Source organism: Lagenorhynchus albirostris, chromosome 16 (assembly GCF_949774975.1).
Source record: "Lagenorhynchus albirostris chromosome 16, mLagAlb1.1, whole genome shotgun sequence".
Taxonomy (NCBI): Eukaryota; Metazoa; Chordata; class Mammalia; order Artiodactyla; family Delphinidae; genus Lagenorhynchus; species Lagenorhynchus albirostris.
Window position 1 is genome coordinate 75,300,961 of NC_083110.1, and position 19,475 is coordinate 75,320,435.

Here is a 19,475-nt window from a genome sequence, read left to right on the forward strand (position 1 = left end):
GGTAGCCATAAAATCAAAAAAAATTAATATTTTACACACTGGAAAATTATTTAAAAAACTAATTGGATCCTAGTTTTCAAAAAAGAAAAATCGAGGTCATTAAAAAGTGTTATTTTTTATTCATATATTACAAAAGCAAAGCTTCATTCACAATATGAACTACATACTAGATAGAGTTATTTCAGCATTAAACTGCTTTCTGGAATCCCTAAACAATAGTGTGTTTTGCAACCATACTCAAGTTTTATGTTTTACATACAAAATACGTTCTTGACATCAAAGTACATATTAACAAAACCAAGTTCTAGAAACCATATACCCTCTAAGACTAATTAATGAAAAGTCCTTAGCAGGGAATTTTTTAAAAAATAATACATCCATTTGATAAATATTTTTGTAGAACTTAAATGAGGTTTATCTCTGAACATTTTTTAGTAATATTCCCTTTGTCAAACAGTTCTGCAGATGAATGGCAAACACTTATTTCTAAAATGAAATAGCACTGGAAAATATCCAGTGAAATTTTTTCAAAGTAAAAGTCTAACCTTTACTTGAATTTCAAGAAGTTGTAGCTACATACTATATTCATAAAATCTGAAATAAAATTACTCCCTGTTAATCTCTTCACAGTTTCTTAAAAAAATATTAGTGGAGATAAAGTATCTACCAACTTTAAAAATCTAAACTTATGTTCACTGAACAAAAATAAATTTAGTTTCAGAACATTGCCTGTTAACAGCAAAGTATTATAAATAGTGCATGTTAAACTTTTCTGAACTCATTTCTATAAAATATTTGATTAAAAATAAAATGGGAGAAACATATTCAATACTTAATAGAAGATACTAACATCTTTCCAATACAGAATTTAACTCACAAAAAATTTAAATAAAATCCTAAATATTTTTAAAAATACAATACTAAAAAAGTTTCTAAGGTAGATCTGCTTCAAAAACTTTAGTGCATTTAGAATTAACTACAGCTTTCAAGCATCGATACCTTTGGAATACAACTGTGCTCTTTAAGTCCTAGGAATTTTAAAATTATACATTCTAGTTTGCAATTGTGAAAAAAAATCTGTTTGAACTAAAATGTACTTTCAAAACATCTCTCTTTAGTTGTCAGAAAAAAAATGTATTTGTCACTATTTGGCCCAGAATATACAGTTAATAGACTGGTTTTAACATGAGAGTTCTTTTTTGTTTAATGAAAACTTTCATTTTCTATTTTGTGGTATTGCTTTTATATGAAGAATAAAATAGAAGAAAAAAATAACCACAAAAGCTTCCAAATGACAGCAACTTGTTTCTGACAATATATACATATGAGGGCCAAGCTACACATTGGGAAATGGCTGCACTAAAAGTGATCTGAGCAGCGAGCGCTCCAAGCAACAGAGCAGAACAGGCTGCATTCACAAGCCTCAGACTGACAAGATTTGTTTGCAGAAACTCCTTGATGCTGCTTTTTCAACAATGCGATGGAGATTCGTTTAGATTGGATATTAAACCACAGAACTCATTTTAATGGCTTTCTAGCATTTGGAAGGGAGGGCAGAAGATGCATTAACTTGGCACTGGGGGGTTTTTGTGGACTTATACCATCAACATTACCCTTTCACTTACTATTAAGTGTAGAAGTCCTTCTTAGTTATAATGCTTAATAGTTAGAATACTTGCTTAAGAAGCCAATTAGTAACTTTCAAGATTTGAACCAAATTAAAAATAAAAATTTTGCAAAGTACACAGAAACCAACAGTTAGTAACAATATATTTTATTGTTTGACCAAGCTGTCCTCAGAGTACGCTAGTTATTACACAAAAACAGCCTCCTAGTCAAAACTAATTACTGCAGATTTATACAGCAAGTTTTATTTCTGTAAACAAATTAAGTATCATGTTTAAATTCATTTTTATATCTATTTCCACACTTTTTTTATCCTCTTCTACTAATGATGATTCAATTCACAGTTTTATATAGTTTTCTTGCTGTACATTAAAGACTGGTAAAACTGCAAATAAGCATTACAACTTGAATTCACAGAAAATATCTTAAATGGCCAATTCTGAAGAGGAGTCCAGAATTCATTTTGGACATGTTCTCATTTTTGTAAATATCACTTCACCATCACACTTTCCCATGTGTTTCTATACCTACCTTTTCTTGAAAATTATGGGCAATAAATGGATAGAAGGCAGGAAAAGGAAACTTCAGATTTTGGCGGGAAGGACCGCATTTCCTAGGAATAAGATGGATGACTTCCACTGTACCTCTTTGGTCATCAAAGGAATAGAAGGAATAACAGATCCTCAGTATCGTTATCAACCTCCCGTGTAACATCAGAATGAAGATTTAAATGAACAGTTCAGATTAAAAGTAAAAAAGGCATCTTCATAGATAATCCTCTGATATTTCTAGCGTTCTCATATATTTACCTGTAGTTTTTAAAATAAATTACAAGTATAATAAAAAGAATCCAATGGAAAATTGCTGTGTGTTTAAACTACAAGTTGAATAGGCAGGTATTTTAAATATTAAACTCCATTTTCAATTTAAAGTCTTAAGTTTCATTTCTTTTCAGAACTTTTACCTATTTTTATAACTTTAATTTTAAAAGAATTAAATGTTTTATATTTTCCCTTATGGAAAAAAGAAAGATTTACTACACTGAAATTGCTTTACTATTATCAGTTGAAATTAAACTACTGATTCAACTAAGCTATGTTTACTAGTTTTTAATTAATGGCAATTTTCAAGGCAATTCCTCCACTAAACATTGAAATAAATTGTAACAGATTTTGTAAGAGAAAGTAATTTACCATTTTGAAATTATGGCAGAAATAACATCTAGCTGCAGTGTAGATGTTGAAATCAAGGGTATCTATCAGCCTTGAAGTTTTTATGGACCATAAATGTGAGAAATTTAAATGACCACTTGTAAGATCATTGCACTCCAATTCTCAAATGTCTAAATGAAAGGAAAAGACAGACACCAACGTGTCCACCTGTTCTAATACATAAATGACCCTGATGAGGTTTTTATGGAAGAAAAAAAAAATTTTGTTTCCACTGTCAAATTTATACTCTGTATGTATAAGACTTTAAATTAGCAACACCTTAATAGGGACGACACCCCCCACCCCTCCCCTGCAGAAAACAACAGTAAACTACAAAACGGCAAACCAAGTAAAGCATAATGTGATTGTTTCCCATCAGTGTTGGTTATGTTGCCCTCTTGCAAAATGACAGGCAAAATCATACTTGTTTTTACATTTGCATCCACATATGTTACACTGAAAAGGATTTTCATACCCATGACATCCCATATGAATAGTGTAAAGGATATTGTCGGCAAAGTACATGTCACAGTGCTGGCAGTGGTGTAGAAGCTGAGGGTCCTGGACCGGCAGGGTCGGAGCTGGAGTGCTTGGCTGACTGTTTCCCATGCTGGGAGTACTCGTGTGAGCACTTGGTTCACTGCTCGGACCTGCCACCGGACTATAGTTCCTCTGACTATGTGATGGCCGAGCTTCAGGGCTAGTGGGAGAGGAGCTCTGAGGAATACTGGCTGACACGGCAGAAACTACTGCTTGAGCAGAGGGCTGCTGCATCATGAAAGGCTTCTCATCAGGGCAGGGAACTACATCAGGGGATGCGGGGTTTTGGTTTTCAGGTGGCAAACTGGACAACTGTCCTGCTAGAGTTGACAGCTGGTTTAAAGGGTTGTCAACCATGAGTTCTTGGGGGTCCCTTGGCAGGCCACCAGCTGGTGTGGGTTTTGCCATACTTTCATAGGAGTCAGTCTGGATATTCGGGATTTCATGGGTAAAGTCATTAAGGTAGTCTGGCTTCTGAACCACCATGGAAGGTGGGCTTAAGTTGATTAGTGCTCGTCTGCTATAGCCCAGATTGCTTGTTTTCTTCTGTAAAACCCCCCACATCTTCTTGCTGCTTAAGGAAGACCTAGTACCTTTAATTGGTACCATTTTATGCTTGCGCCTTCGATGATGCGACAGGTTACTTCGATCACTGCAGCGGAAGGAACACAATTCACATTTATATGGTTTTTCTCCTGTATGGGAACGCATATGGGCTTCCAGATGACGCTCATAAGCAGATGCAAATGGACATAAGTGACATCTATGAGGTTTCTCACCTGTTTAAAAAGAAAAATGGGGGAGAAACTGCAAGAGTAGCTCATTTATGAAAAGTTTCATATTTTGTCCATTCATTAGATTTAGAAATTGATCAAAAAATAAAATACTTTTCAGAGTAACACATTTGCAAAAAAATTATTAAAATTTATTAATAAACCTGCATATAACAACCTTTATACTATACGGACTAGTGGAATGAATCCCTTTCACAGAAGGGATGGCTAAGGTGACATCTGAGGGTTAGCAGTGTAGCCTGCAACCGCACAGAAACCTTTTCTCTGGTCTGCAAAGGAAACGTACTTAGTAAGGATAAAGATAAAAACATTTTATCACTTCATGCTGTCTTCAGCATTAACCTGCCCAACCTGAGAAGCAGACAGATGCTGAGATTATTTAGATTCAGAAGGAAGATGGCTAAGGAAGGGGAAGCTGTACAAGGGGCCTCACTTCCTTGGATGCTGCTATTGCTGTGCAAAAATGGAGTCACTTCTCCATTTATTCAAACCTTACATCCACCTTCATTTTCAAACTATCACAACTATTTATATGATAGATCAACCTGCCCGTAAAGAAATGCCCTCTCCAGCCACTTCTCCGTTACCTGTGTGGATTCTAATGTGTTCAATGAGCCGTGCGGTGCCTTTGCTGGCATAGTTGCAGTACCGACACTTGAGCTTCCCATCAAAGGTCCTTTCAAACCCGTCTACTAACATTCCTGAGTTTTCATCCAGGGAAACTTCAACAGATGGGTGATCAAGTCCATTTTGATCACCATCTGTTCCAGCTATAAACAAATATAGCAAAAGAAATTATGCATCTCAGAAGCAACTCAATTTAGCAATTTAGTGTGGAGTGGTAGAAAATCTTTCATAAATTGACAGTTTGCTTAGCACAAAAGTTAAATTCACAAAAATCACAGCCTTTCTGAACTGAGGTTAACTTTATACAAAAGCAGTATTCTATTGGGGGATTTCAAATTACTAACACATAAATTATATCAGTCCTCAACATACTTTTGAGTAAGGTAACAAAGTATGGTATTTATTTGACAGATAAGGAGACAGAGGGGGGTAAACAGTGATGGCAGTTACACATGTTTAAGATTCTAGCCACTTCTACAAATACAATGGGCAGTCATGATCATCTCCCCAAATCCTAATCTATTTAATCTAAATCAATTAATGTTGAGTTTTGCAGTTCCACTCAGCTTACACATATGTTCTAGATTCTGGGTTGCATTTAGGATCTTAAAATTCTAATTAAGCACATATAGGGCAATATTGTATCTGATACCTCTGAATGTTATGATCTGTAAGAATTTCAGAGTTAAGAGATGTTTGGCTGTTTGCTTTTAACCTAATCAAACTACTTCTTTGTATAGATAAAGAAACTGAAGGGGCAAGTGCTCATAATCTGGAAAACCAACACACGGGGGACCACAACCCTGCTCTCTTGGATCTCAGTCCAAGAATTGTACACTAAAGTATTAAGAGGGAAATGTTTGTTCCTACAGCTTCACGGGAAAAGCACTTCTACTCCATCTGCAGGAGGTAGCAGTGCAGGTGCAGACAATTCAAGCCCTTTGCTCTGTTTCCTCTATCCTTCACTAGGAGAAGAGAAGTGACTTTGCTAGTTGGTGCAAGTCCAACATGTCCGTTGCATTGGAGGGACAGCAAGGCTCAGTGTCCCCCCTTCTCCCATTGCTTTCCCAAGCCAGTAACTCCTGAAACAGAATATGTATACGAAATCACTTGGGGATTATATTAAAATACAGCTTCTGATTCAGGAGATCTGGGGTGGCACCTGACGTTTTGCACCTCTCACAAGCTCCCAGGTGATGCCCGGTCTCTGCTGTTGCTGGTCCCTGGATTACAAGGTCCTAGACCACCTAGGTCAAGGGTTAGCAAATTTTTCCTATAAACGTCAGATAGCAAATACTTTAGGCTTTGTGGGCCACATGATCTCTATCCCAGCTACTCAACTCTGCTGTTGTAACTCAAAAACAGCTACAGAAAACAGGTAAACAAGCAAGGATGGCAATGTTTCAATAAGACTTTATTTATGGATGCTAAAGTTGGAATTTCATATAATTTTCACATCATGACATTATTTTTCCCCCCACACCCCAACAATTTAAAAATGTAGAAACCACTCTTAGCTTGCAGGTCGTGTAAAAACAGCAGTCCAGATGGGGCCCACTGCCTGTAGTTTGCTACCTCCTGAGCTAAGTTCACAAATAGATTCCAGTCTTCGTGTAGTAAGCAAACCAGACAGTCTATCTGTAGGTCAGGTAGAATAGGCTCAAGTAGGTCACTGCTTTCTCTACTCTGATTTCTCCTCCTAGGTGGGTATACATGGTTGGCCTTCTCTTCATTTTAAGAGAAGAAACAGAAACCCCTATTTTGTCTCAGGTCTAACCCAGATTTCCTAATGGCCAAACCCCTTGTGTAATGAAGCTGGACCCCCTTTTGGTTCCTTGTGCCTGCTGTTAGTTAACAGAACCGGGAGAATGGGAAGGGAATTTAGAACCCCTAACCTTCCCACAAGACCATAATGCATCTCTGGGCCACGGTAAGCCCTGCTGGAGCTTTACTTTCCCTCAGCAAAAACTTGGCATGTTTAAAGAAGGGGAAAAAATTGCCCCTATCTTTCTAGGAAAAACGGAATGATTCACATTAGTGAACAGTAGTGGGCTTCATACTATGGGTAATGACACACAAACACTAATGTATTTGTAAAAAGTGAATTATTTAATAGTATTAAGATAAGTCTACCTCCCTGAAGAGCCTCTGCTTCTTTGTCCCCACTAACTGATCCAGAAATCATGTTGACATGATGGGTCTGCTGAGTCAGGTATTCCTGGAAATCTTTCACAAAGTCCAAAGGCTCTGGTTTCTTTTCACCCATCTTTGCTTTTGATTTTTTTTTTTTTTTTTAGTTTACAGTTCGTTATACCTACGGGGGAAAAAAATGAAATAATTTTACGTTATTTAGGGAGATATAGTACGTATTAAAACAACCAGTGACAAAGATTATTATGTGCCAGGCACTACAAAGCCACAGAGAACACAGTCCCCGCCTTTAAGTATCTTATAATCTTCCTGATGAACTAAAGAAACACAAAATGGTGAATTAATATATTTAATATTTAAATAAACTGGGATTCAAACTTAGTTTTTAGAGGATAGAAAGAAATTACAAAGAGAGGAAAAAAGAGAAAATTCAGAAGAAAGAAACAGGCATATCAGCAGGGATTATCAATGAATGAGACAGCAGAGAAACCAAGTGGCTCAATCGGGGCTGTGGCAGAGCATTTGTGGATGATGGACATGGAGCATACCTGCGTGTCCAATCCGGTCGCTACCAGCCACATGTAGCTACTGAGGGCTTAAATGTCGCTAATACAAATGACTTGAGTTTCTTATTTTATTAATTTAAAAGTGAAATAGCTACACGTGACTATCATATCGGACAGCAAATGCTCTTAAAACATAGGGTTCACATGAATGAGTACTCTAGAAGTAGGTGATCTACAACAGGGGGTGGCAAACTTTCTGTAAAAGACCACACAGTAAATATTTTAGCCTTTGCAGGTCATGCGGTCTCAGCTGCAACCACTCAACTGTCATTATAGTTAAAAGCAGCCACAGACAATATGTAAAGGAATAAGTGTGACCGTGTTCCAATAAAGCTTTACAAAAACAGGAACAGAGCCAGGTTTGGCCTATGGGCTACAGTTTCCTGACCCCTGCCCTAGAAATCCAAATCACTACCTCTGCCACCACCCATCATCCAACTCATTCTGACAATAAGGAAAAAAAAATTAAACAAAAATATCACTGATGCTGATGTACAGAGAATAAGCCTCATGTCAGATTTTATAGTCATAAACTAAACTGGTCCTTACATAGGTTTATAGCCCAAATTCGCAAATCAAATAACCAAAAAGTTTTCTAGTAAGAACAAGCTGAGGAAGTCTAGCACCTAGGCGACAACAGGTCTTTTTCTTCCAATAAAAATATATTTATGTAAATGTATATGGTCTTCTTAAATATGCCATATGCTAAAAATTACCTTCCCTAAACCCAACTATTTAATGAGTAATTTACTGTCTAAAAAAGTTCTCATCTTTTTTTTTTTTTTTGTGGTACGCGGGCCTCTCACTGTTGTGGCCTTTCCTGTTGCGGAGCACAGGCTCCGGACGCGCAGGCCCAGCGGCCATGGCTCACGGGCCCAGCCGCTCCGCAGCATGTGGGATCTTCCCGGACTGGGGCACGAACCCGTGTCCCCTGCATCGGCAGGCGGACTCTCGACCACTGCGCCACCAGGGAAGCCCAAGTTCTCATCTTTAATAGCCAGTAGCAGGCATTTAAAGCTAAAGATTAGTCACTTCTCTGTATATATGCTTAATCTTTTCTCAAAGCATAACATACACACAGAAAACCACATCAATCCTAAAGGTAGAGCTCGATGAATCATCACAAAATGAACACATCCCTAAAATCAGCACCAATGTCAAGAAACAGAAGGCTACCAGCATCCCAGGAGCCCCCCTGTGCACCCTTCCAGTACTAATCCCCCCCGTGCACCAGCAAGGGCTCCACAACCCTGACTTCTAAAATTGCTGGGCCACCAGGTTTGCATATATTCAGCTTTAGATAATGCCAAATAGTTTTTCAAAGTGACTGTATCAATTTACACTCCCACCAGTGGGGGACAAGAGTTTTGTTGCTACACGTCCTCACCAACACTCAGGTATTTTTTTGCCTTTTTCATTTTAGCCACCCTGGTGGGTGTACAGTGGTATCGCACTGGTTTTAATTTGTATGGCTTGACAATTAATTAAGCTGTGTACTTCAATTACCCACTTAGATAACCTCTATTTCATACCCAGTGAAGTATCTGTTCACATTCATTTTTCTATTAGGTTGTCCATCTTTTTCTAAGTAATATGTAAGAGTTCATCAAATATTCTGGATATGGGTTCTTTATTAGATATGTATATGTTAAGGACTTCTCCCACTCTGTGGTTGCCTCCTTTTCATTTTAATGGTAACTTTTGATGAACAGACGTTCTTAATATAGTCCAATTTACCCATTTCCCCACCACCACCCTTTACAGTTAGTTGTTGCTGTCCTTGCCTATATTTTACATGCAGATGTTCTCCTGTATTTTCTTCTAAAAATTTTATTATTTGTTTTACCTTTCATATTTTTATCTGGAATTGAGCTTTGTGTATGGTGAAGTAAGAATCAAAATATATTTTTTCCCCAATGAGACATCCAACTGTCCTAACAACATGCATTTAATAGACCAGTCTTTCTCCACTAGACTCTTTTATCACCTTTCTAATCAGGTGATTATATATGTGATTCTACTTCTGGATTCTCTGTTCTGTTCCACTGGTCTATTTTTATCTATCCTCACACTAACACCACACAGTCTTAATAATAAAAACCTTAATATCTCAGTAATTTAAGTCCACCAGTTGTTTTTCTTCTTCAAGAATATTTGGACTACTCTGAGTCCTTTTCAGCCTAAGTTTTTTTAGTGGCAAGAAATGTGGGGTTGTGGAAATGAGATAAAAGCACATTTTCTAATTAACAAAAGCTTGAGCAACATTTTAACCAAGACTTCTATTTTAATTGACTTAACTAGAAATCTACTGGAAACAGACTACCTTGACTGTGTTGCTACTATAGATCATTGAACTGTATAACAATCAGTTCCTTATTAGGAACTAATAAGGAACACAGGGCTAGTTTTGGTTTCCCTTGTTTACTGGCCCCAGACTGATATATTTTACTTTTGTATTTCTTGTCTTCCTCTCTTCTTATATTTAATTTGTTCTTTACTCTGAACACATTTAGCCAAATAAGAACCTGCAGGTGACCAAATTCTCACTTTTCTTGATGCAACACGTATGCATAGTTCCTTTCCTCCCTTCTTAGAAGATGCCTAGGGGTTTATTATTATTACTATCTCTTTTCACTGTTTTCTAGAAAGTTGAAGCTACTGAAAATCTGTCCTCTGCATCAACAGAATATTATGTTATTAGGTCAAACTTACTAGCTTAAAGACTCTGAACAGGGTCTTCTCTAGCCTTAGTTTCCTACTTTGTAAAATGAGATAGATAATAATACCAATTTGCAGTGCTGTTTTAAGTTTTACAGATACGTGTAAAGTATCTCGCAAGATGTGTAGTTTATGGCATGTTTTCAGACGACAGCAGCTATTTCTGCAGCCAAAAATGGTTATACCTTGGATTAAGAAATTCCTCACTGTCCCAGATTCCAAATGTCTTATGTTACCATTGTATATATCTCTTTTTTAGTTACAATGAAACAAACATGGTATGGTCCACCTTAGTCTCAATTATTCACATATCGCAATTTGCAATTTCCCAAACTCTTCTTATTTTACTCTTTTAGGCCACCTCTTTAAATCACTTGCTTTAGTCTGGCTCTGCTTTCTCAATCTTAAGGATTACTGCTGGTTTCTGAACAAGTTTGTTTCAGTTGCTTCTTTTCCCATCTTACCTAGTTGACTTGAACTGCTCCTCTGTTTCCTAAACACTGATTAGTATTCGTTTTATAACTATACTTGATTCTGCTGATTATCTGTCCTTTAAAATTTGCCCTCTGGTTAGGGGGGAAAAAAATGGGCCAGTCGGCTCCAATGAAAAAGATTACCAAGAATAAGATTTGTGCCCTGGTCCGGGAAGATCGCACATGCCGCGGAGCGGCTGGGCCCGTGAGCCATGGCCGCTGAGCCTGCGCGTCTGGAGCCTGTGATCCGCAACGGGAGAGGCCACAACACTGAGAGGCCCTCGTACCGGCGGGGGTGGGGGGGGATAAAATTAAAAAATAATCTATAATAAGATTATATCTCAACAAAACTGAAAAAGAAAACCCACACCTCAAAACATACAGGGATGGGGAGCAATGTAAAAGTATACATAAAAAGGTAAGAAATATAGCAGATAAAGATGAAGAATGAGTTCCGAAAAGACAGAGAAAATAAAGAAGAGAAATGCTTTTTAAAAAAATGATCAAGAAATTTCCAGAATTAAAGATTCCTTTCAATTCAATCTGAAAGGGTTCATAGAGTGCAAAATAGATTAAATAACAATAAATAACACTTAGACACATTATTGTGAAATTTTAAAATCTCAAGGTCAAAGAGAATAATATGAAACTTTCTAGTGAGGAAGAGCAGCCCATCCACATAAGAAAAACAATCAGATATTGAGTATCAAAGGCAACACCTGGTGCAAGGAAACAACAGAGCAATTTACTCCAACTTAGAATTGTTTTCACTTTCTCAAGCTGCTAAAGGCTAGCTTCCAAAAATCTACATCACAATGGAGAAAATTTAGATGCACTCCCTTTAGAATCAAGAAGGCAAGGATGCTTGCATCACTACAGCTATTCAACACAGTACAGCAGCAGGTAAAGACCCCACAATATAAAAAGGAAAAAAGTAATAAAAGGTGTAAGGACAGGGAGATACCTCTCCCCCCGCCGCCCAAAAAAGAAAAGAATAAGATGTGGGAAGTTGTTTTCTAAATTGTAAAAGCTGTAAGGCCCTACAGATTGTCTGTGTTCTAATTATAAAACCTATAATTTAGAAAGAAATCCTGGTATTTCATTGCAACTTTGCATCACCTCTTGCCAATCAGTTCACATGAAAACTGATGTTGCCACTGGAAAATATCTGAACATACTTTGATAGGCTTCAATAAGCAAGATCAATCTTACCAAATCCTGATTAGAAAGCATAACACTGCTAAGGTACATGTGATAATGCAGAAAAAAAAGGCACAGGACTGCCATTAAGAAGAAAATGATATTTTTATACATGCATCTCAAGTTTTAAGAACTCAAATAAGCCTAATCACAGAGAACGACTGGCATATTTTGACAGTCTTGGCTATTATCACATTGTCACATTATAAGTTTCACTGTGTTCCCCGCCAAAAATTGCATGCCGATTCTCAATCAAAATGCATGATGGACTTAAAAAAAACAACAATAAAGGATGCCAATGAAAAAAGGGAAGATACATTGTAAACTTGAGAGAAACTCTATTCTTAAGAATTTTAAATATACTGATATGGTTTATAGTTGTAGACATTCTGCAATGATTTAAAATTTGTCTTTCCATCCCTAAGCATTTTTGTGCCCACTTGACCTACATCACCTCCCCGCCATGCAGCATTATAGGCCCTTGCAGAGCTCAAGTCTGCAGAAGAGATGAGTATGCATGAAAGATGCCTAAATCCGGAGGGACTCTATGGTTCAAACCCCAGCTTTCTCCATCTCAAGTCAGTATTTCTAAGCACAATAAATAGAAAAAGAATAATTCTGAAACTACAGAAGACTTCTTGATATCAAAAAAAAAAAATTTGTATCCAAACCATCTTCCTGTCTTTAATAAAGTAATCATCATTCTTAGGACCAAATGTTTAATCTAAGAACTCCATAAATTAACTGGTATCTAGAGATACGTCTAAGACAGTGATAAATTTTAAAACCTTTATGAATGTAACATAAAAATCTACGTTAGGAATCAGCAAACTATAATGCTCTCATTCCCATACTTTATGATTATCATTTCTTATGATACAGCAAAATTTGAGTCCTCCCTGCGATCCCTCTGATTAAAGTTAAGTTGGTATGGTATTCCATGGGGTATAGATACATGTCTATAAAGAAACTGGCTAGAATGCACCTAAATTATTTTTATGCCAATAGCTCTCCCAAACCATCCATTCAAAACTCACAAATAAGGTTCTTAGAAAACAACCAGAGACTACCCATGCTAGTGAAGAAAGAAGCATTTGAGAAATAAGCTTTGATATCCCCAAAGAACAAAGAATACAAAAACTTCTTTATCTTTAAGCAGGTAACAAACTATTCTTGACCTTCCTTGGGTTCTGATATTCAAGTCCTCTGATCTTCAGTCTCATAAAAGGCAAGTTGTCCATCAATACACACACAACCAACTCCTCTTAAGCAGGAGCAAACAATGTAAAACACAGGCATCATGATGCAAATTAGAAGACAACCACAACTATGAAATAGAGGTGATATAAGAACCAGAAAGGGCTCTTTAACCTACCCTCCTCCCAAACTCTAGATTTTGAGAACAACATGATTAGGCAATAGTAGGATCTATTTTATTCATCTACCATTTCTGGTAGGGTTATTAAACATAAGGTAACTAACAATTAACTTCCTTATACAGTAACTTAATTTGGGGTTTAGGCAGGCCTACACACATTAAGTGACTGCAGTTCTATTGAATGTGTTTACTTTTTTTTTTTTTTGCAGTACGCGGGACTCTCAGTGTTGTGGCCTCTCCCGTTGCGGAGCACAGGCTCCGGACGCGCAGGCTCAGCGGCCATGGCTCACGGGCCCAGCCGCTCCACCGCATGTGGGATCTTCCCGGACCGGGGCACGAACCCGTGTCCCCTGCATCGGCAGGCGGACTCTCAACCATGCGCCACCAGGGAAGCCCCTGAATGTGTTTACTTTTATAGCTTAATAATTATGGTCACGGAAAGATTTACTCTGCCATAGAATACGTATCAATGGAGAAGTCTAACAAATGAGGTTTCGTTTGTAGAGAGAATAACATGGACTTCAACAAGAATTAGAACACATTTCCTCTGATTACATAACCATCAAAAAAACAATTCTCTGAAGGCAAAAAGGGACATTATGAGGTGCTGAGAAATCAGAAAACATAATATAAAAGTAAAACTTAAATAAATACAAGCTGGGAAAAATAAAAAAGAGGAGTTACACAATCTAACCTTTTCACCCCAAATCAGTTCCTCCTTTTTCTTGCCACTCCAACATGGATGAAATGTAGAGTAATCGAAATTTACTCTGGAGATACACCAAAGGACTCCAAAAGGCCATGGAGGGAATTTCAACTAAAATTGAAAAGCCATACAGAGGTCTGCAAAGAAAAATACACCACAAATCAAAACCTTTGTAACAAAAAATTAGGATCTACGGGTTTAATAAGCTAACAAAATAACTTGTGCCAATTTTACCACTACCAGAAAAGAAAACTAAGCTAACAGACAAACAACAAAGCAGCAGGTTCACTTCAGCAAAAGCTCCAAGTAATCACCAAAGAGTAACATGCATCAGTGCAACTATCGTTTTTTTTTCCACTGGTGGATTTCATTTTTTGGCAAAAATGTTACTGTCTTTCCAAATTAAGTTATTAACTTCATTTGTTCGTAGTACACTTCTAAAAGGCTCAGGGGCTCAGGCTTAGTACTGCTGAACAGTTACAATTGCATAAAAACAAGGTACTAGCCTAGCCCCACGGAAACATTTGTGAGAAAAGGTTTAGAAAAGAAAACCCACCAGGCACGCCCAATAACAGCACATCTGATTCCCATCTTTATTATCCTCTCTATCGCAACTCAAAACACTTAGGGTTTTCTTGGGAAACACTTGGGACCCCTGGGGGCAAAAAACACAAAACGTCTCAATTCGCTGCAACAAACTCCCAAACTTGTATTAACCTGTAGCTGTGTTGAATGCACAACATAAATCAAAATTAAACGGGATTTGTAAAATTGTTAGTCCAGACGTTTAAAAAGTTGTTCTAAGGAAGTTGTGTTTCTTCCAAACTGAAGTTCTGTAGAGCTCACAATTTAAAACGGCTTTACTTCTCCCACTTGTCACTCCTCTTCGGGCCTAAACAGCACACTAAGGGGACACTAAATGGGCCACGTGGTTAGTGGCAGCTGGAACCGGTTTAACTTCTATTTAGATTCAATTTACCCAGCACTTACTAGATGCATGGCTTGACTACTCGCACGCCGGACAGTTTATTAAAAGACAAATCCTGCACGAACTTCAACAGTTCTTCGCTGAAAAATCCTCCCCAAACCTCACATCTCCCCAAAATTAGAGTGCACAAGCAGTAGAAACGGATCTAGGAAGGACCACCGTCAGATAAAAGACGGAGGCTTTAAAAAGTCCTCCCAACGAGCAGCCCGGAACTGGCGTCGGGGCGGCATCCTCACCAGGATTCGGAACACCTTAAGAGACCCGCACCTCGGCTGATCCCCTGGCCCCAGGACCCGGTGAAGACGCAAACCTCGGGGCGCCCCACCACCACCACGACCACCTGTCAGAGCGAGAGACAGCTCCCTACCCAGGAACGGCCAAGCCCCTACCAGACGGCGACGCCACCGCAGGGACCGCTCGCTTCCTCGGGGCTCCCGCGGCCAGACACCGAACCCTCCGCGCTCGGGCCAGGAAGGTCCTGGATCGTGACCCCCGCCGACCAGCCGACCACGCCCGCCCCTTCCCTGAGGCTGAGTTCAGGGCGGAGTCAGCCTCTCGCGAACACCCTGCTCTCTCCTCCCACCGCTCCTTCTTAACCGCTCTCCTCCTTAACCGCTCTCCTGAGCCGTGTCACCGCCGTCCGAGCCGGTAACCAGCTACTTACCTCCTGACAGGCGCACCGAGTAACCCCTACCGCCTTGTTCAACGCCGCTGCTGTCGCCGTCGCCCCCGCCGTCTTCGTCACCGCCGCCATGTTTGTTGTGTCTCCTGTTCCCTTACCGCCCCACGGCCTTTCCTAACTCTCGCGTGAGCAGGGCGAAAGCGGAGAGGGAGCTGTTTGTCTATCTCGGCTTTCCGTAAGGGCTAGGGGGCGGGACAAGGGAGTTTGTGGGCGGGGCTCTGGCTCCACTCGCCCCCAGGCATTGGTGTGCGGCCCGGAGGCTCGCCAGAGCCGCTTCCCGGGATTCTTGAGGGAGCTTGTCCTGGGGCGCAGATGGAGGGAGCCACGGTTCGGCTGCTGCGCGGCCGCGCGCTGGTAAGTGCGCTCGCAGCGGGCGTCTTGGGAGCCCCGAATGACCTTGGCCCCGGCAGCGGGGTCTTCCCCTGACGGGACTGGGGCGCCCAGTCCACGTCCCGGGCCCGCGCTTCCCGCCCTCCGCCGGGTCTCAGACCCCTCACCGCGGGCCGGCCCCGACCCCGACCTCTCTCCAGGCCTCTAGCCGAGCCGGCCTCAGTTTCTGTAAGGAGGGCTGGGAGTGGCAGCTGGTGAGAAGGGGGCTAGGGGCTGGTCTAGAAGCTGCTTTGACGGAGCAATCACCTTGCATGGAGTCGGAGAGACACAGCTGCAAGGTATCTTTTGCAGGCCGTTGGGTCCTGAAAGCTGCCGAGTCTTGAATCTTTCGAGGCATTTTGTAGAGATGTCGTTTCTCTGATGTCGCTTTTCCCCAATGATTACATTTCCCATTTGTCTTGATTCCTTTCTTCCTAAGTGCTAGACCAGGGTTTCTTAGCTTTGGCACTGTTGACATTTGAGGCCAAATAATTCTCAATTGTGGGAGGCTGTCCTGTGCACTGTAGGATGTTTAGCACCCCGGAGTTGTGACAACCAAAGGCAAAATTGCCCCTGATTGAGTACCGCTGGTGTAGGCCTGTACTATTGTGTGCTCCAGAAGGGTGGGAAGAAGGGACCATTCTCCTTACCACCTGGTAAAAAACTCTCAACCTATTTGCTGTACCCAGTTTGTTGACTATACGAATCGATCTTCAAGATTCCAACAGGAGCGGTTGAGATTCTGAGGTGCTGTTTGCCAAAGAGTTTTACAAGCTAAATGGTCAGTAGCTTGCAGAAGGAACTCAAAAGCACGGCTACCACTTAGACCCATTTCAAAAGTTCACCTGTGGTGTAATGAGGCCCTCAGCTAGGGTGATACCAGTGACGGTTAGCGAGGAAGATACATTAATAGACTTGAGAAGAGCTGATAATTACCTTGAGATGGAGGAATTAGATGGACTCCACATTTTCTAAATGGAGTGGCTTAGTGGTGGGCAAAGATTGGGATGTCTGGAGGAAACGTAGTTTAGGGGGAACAGAAGGAAAATTAATTCTCTTTTAGACTTTAAAAAGTGTCAGTAAAATGTACCCCTGGAGAGTTTTGGAAGCTGGGCAGGAGGAGGATCTGGAGACCAGCAGAAAAATAAGAGCTAGAGAAGTAGGAGACAGGCAAAGCCACAGATGAGGGATGGGGCGTGTGAGGGAATGGAAGCACAGGAGGGTACAAGTCAGCCTTTGGAGTACATTACAGACCATTCTGGGTAAATGGTGAAAAAAGGCAAAGCAAAAGGAGAATAAATGTAGGATATCAGAGGAGGCTTTGTGACAAACATGCTTTATTCAGAATTGGAGCAAAAGAAGTAGAGGGATATTTCAGTCCTTTCTTAAGAGCAAAAGTACAAGCAGAGTTTGTGCCATGTAAAGGAAGCAACCCAAGGAAAGCAGAGGCAAGTGTTTTTTGAGAAGTTCAAAATACAGCCCCCTAACCCAGGGTCAGTTTATGGAGATACGGATTGAAAATTGAGGCAGCGCATGAACTCGGTCCATTGAACCATGAAGAACTGTTTGAGGTTCTGGTGCTCCCTTGACTCAGTTTGGTGTTCACCTGGGGGCACTGGAATATGCCACACCTGGTCTGGAGCTCAGGTGTCCTTACTTCTATCTTAACTGTTCTTTCTGCTACCAGCCTGGTTTCCCTGAAAAGGAGGGTGGGTCAAAGAAATTCCCAGTACCTGGTAAGGTATTGGACCCAAGTTAATTGCACAATTTTAAAAAAAAGTTCATTAATAATCCCACCTTTTAAGATTCCTCTGGAAGTAAAGGGAAGTTAGTCTCTGGTTTCGTTTTTGTACACTGGTAGTTTGGGAAAGAGAACTTGCTGACTTGGCTAAGGTCACACGGAAGGCAAACAGGTCTCCTTTATGCTGGTTCCTGGCACAGTACCCTGTCTTGGTTTATTTAGCCTACTCCTGAGGCAGTCTACTCTTCTTCTAGAAGGTGGTGATACTGTTAGGAACTACTAGGGGCTGGAATGAGGAGCCTGAGACTGATGGAAGGGAAAGGTTACCTGTTTAGTAGTTTTCGAGAATACCTGAAAACAGAAGCTACTGTTTCGGGAGGAAGCAAGCAGGGATTAGAGAGATTCTGGTGCCAAAGTTTTGGCTTGGGCATATGAAATCAGAAACGATCAAACTCTTTTTTTTGGTTGGGGGGGGTGGGCTGTGTTGGGTCTTCATTGCTGCATGCGGGCTTTCTCTAGTTGCAGCGAGCGGAGGCTACTCTTGGTTGTGGTGCACGATCTTATTGCGGTGACTTCTCTTTTGTGGAGCACGGGATCTAGGCACGCGGTCTTCAGTAGTTGTGGCTCGCGGGCTCTAGAACGCAGGCTCAGTAGTTGTGGCTCGTGGGCTCTAGAGCGCAGGCTCAGTAGTTGTGGTGCACAGGCTTAGTTGCTCCGCGTCATATGGGATCTTCCTGGACCAGGGCTGAACCCGTGTCCCCTGCATTGGCAGGCGAATTCTTAACCACTGCACCACCAGGGAAGTCCCAGGATCAACTTTTAAAATCTAAAGTCAGGTATGCAGTACTTAAGTCAGATCTTAAAATGGACATCCCAGGTTTAGTCAGAATTCAGTAAAGTGTTGCTTAGTAGAAGACTGGGAGTCCTTGAACTATTAGGGCATAGAGAAATAAGTATTGTGTAATTTACTGAACAAAAACATATAAACCCTGAAGGATAAAACAGCATTAATAAGTATAGGGGAGGGAAACTGTTCCCCTTTTCCCTTCTAGGTTCTTTAGCTGGTCTGATAATTAAATTGGCATGACAGGGCTTCCCTGGTGGCACAGTGGTTGAGAGTCCGCCTGCTGAGGCAGGGGACATGGGTTCGTGCCCCGGTCTGGGAAGATCCCACATGCCGCAGAGCAGCTGGGCCCGTGAGCCGTGGCCGCGGAGCCTGCGCTTCCGGAGCCTGCGCTTCCGGAGCCTGCGCTTCCGGAGCCTGCGCTTCCGGAGCCTGCGCTCCGCAACGGGAGAGGCCACAACAGTAAGAGGCCCGCGTATCGCAAAAAAAAAAAAAAAAAAAAATTGGCATGACAGATTAACAGGAGAAAAACAAATTTTGTACTTAAAGGAGCCCATAAAAAATATGAGACTCAAAGAAGTGACCAAAACCTGAAGCTTTTATGCTCTTTAGACAAAGAAACGGTACATTTGTGAAGAATTGACAAGAAAAAGAGGTTTGGGCTTGGGGTAGCTAATTAGTGAAGAAGTAACAAGCTTTGTTTATACAGCCTTCTCTGCCCTCAATTCCCTGTTTCTGGTGATGAGGATGCCTTCTACCCTCCCGGTACAGGGAGAGTACCTTTCACAGGGGAGATTATTTCCTGTTTTCAGGGGGGACAGAGGAGGTCAGTATCCTTCTTGCACTGCTGTTTCTTAAATA

The 19,475-nt window shown here is 40.7% G+C and overlaps 2 protein-coding genes across 12 annotated transcripts in view; one reads left to right on the forward strand and one right to left on the reverse strand.

The window, feature by feature from the left end:
• Positions 1 to 103: 103 nt before the first annotated feature.
• Positions 104 to 15,763, reverse strand: IKZF5 (IKAROS family zinc finger 5). Of its 7 annotated transcripts, none has more exons than XM_060127035.1 (6): positions 15,643 to 15,749; positions 14,547 to 14,645; positions 13,979 to 14,127; positions 6,932 to 7,112; positions 4,759 to 4,941; positions 104 to 4,156 (listed from the first exon to the last, which is right to left on the reverse strand). In XM_060127035.1, the coding sequence occupies exons 4-6, from the start codon at positions 7,062 to 7,064 to the stop codon at positions 3,213 to 3,215; spliced, it is 1,260 nt and encodes a 419-aa protein (XP_059983018.1). In that variant the 5' UTR covers positions 7,065 to 7,112; positions 13,979 to 14,127; positions 14,547 to 14,645; positions 15,643 to 15,749; the 3' UTR covers positions 104 to 3,212. The 7 variants fall into 7 exon arrangements, with proteins under 7 accessions (XP_059983018.1, XP_059983023.1, XP_059983019.1 ...); XM_060127040.1 differs by lacking the exon at positions 15,643 to 15,749 and adding an exon at positions 15,368 to 15,478; XM_060127036.1 differs by lacking the exon at positions 14,547 to 14,645 and having other exon boundaries at positions 15,643 to 15,763.
• A 136-nt stretch (positions 15,764 to 15,899) lies between these two features.
• Positions 15,900 to 19,475, forward strand: part of ACADSB (acyl-CoA dehydrogenase short/branched chain) — a 46,603-nt gene continuing 43,027 nt past the window's right edge. For all 5 annotated transcript variants that reach the window (XR_009536212.1, XM_060127031.1, XM_060127030.1 and 2 more), the window contains exon 1: positions 15,900 to 16,014. Coding sequence is in view for 4 of the 5 variants with exons in the window: in XM_060127031.1 (XP_059983014.1) it covers positions 15,973 to 16,014 (42 nt within the window). In the remaining variant the exon portion in view is untranslated. The remainder of the gene's footprint in view (positions 16,015 to 19,475) is intronic.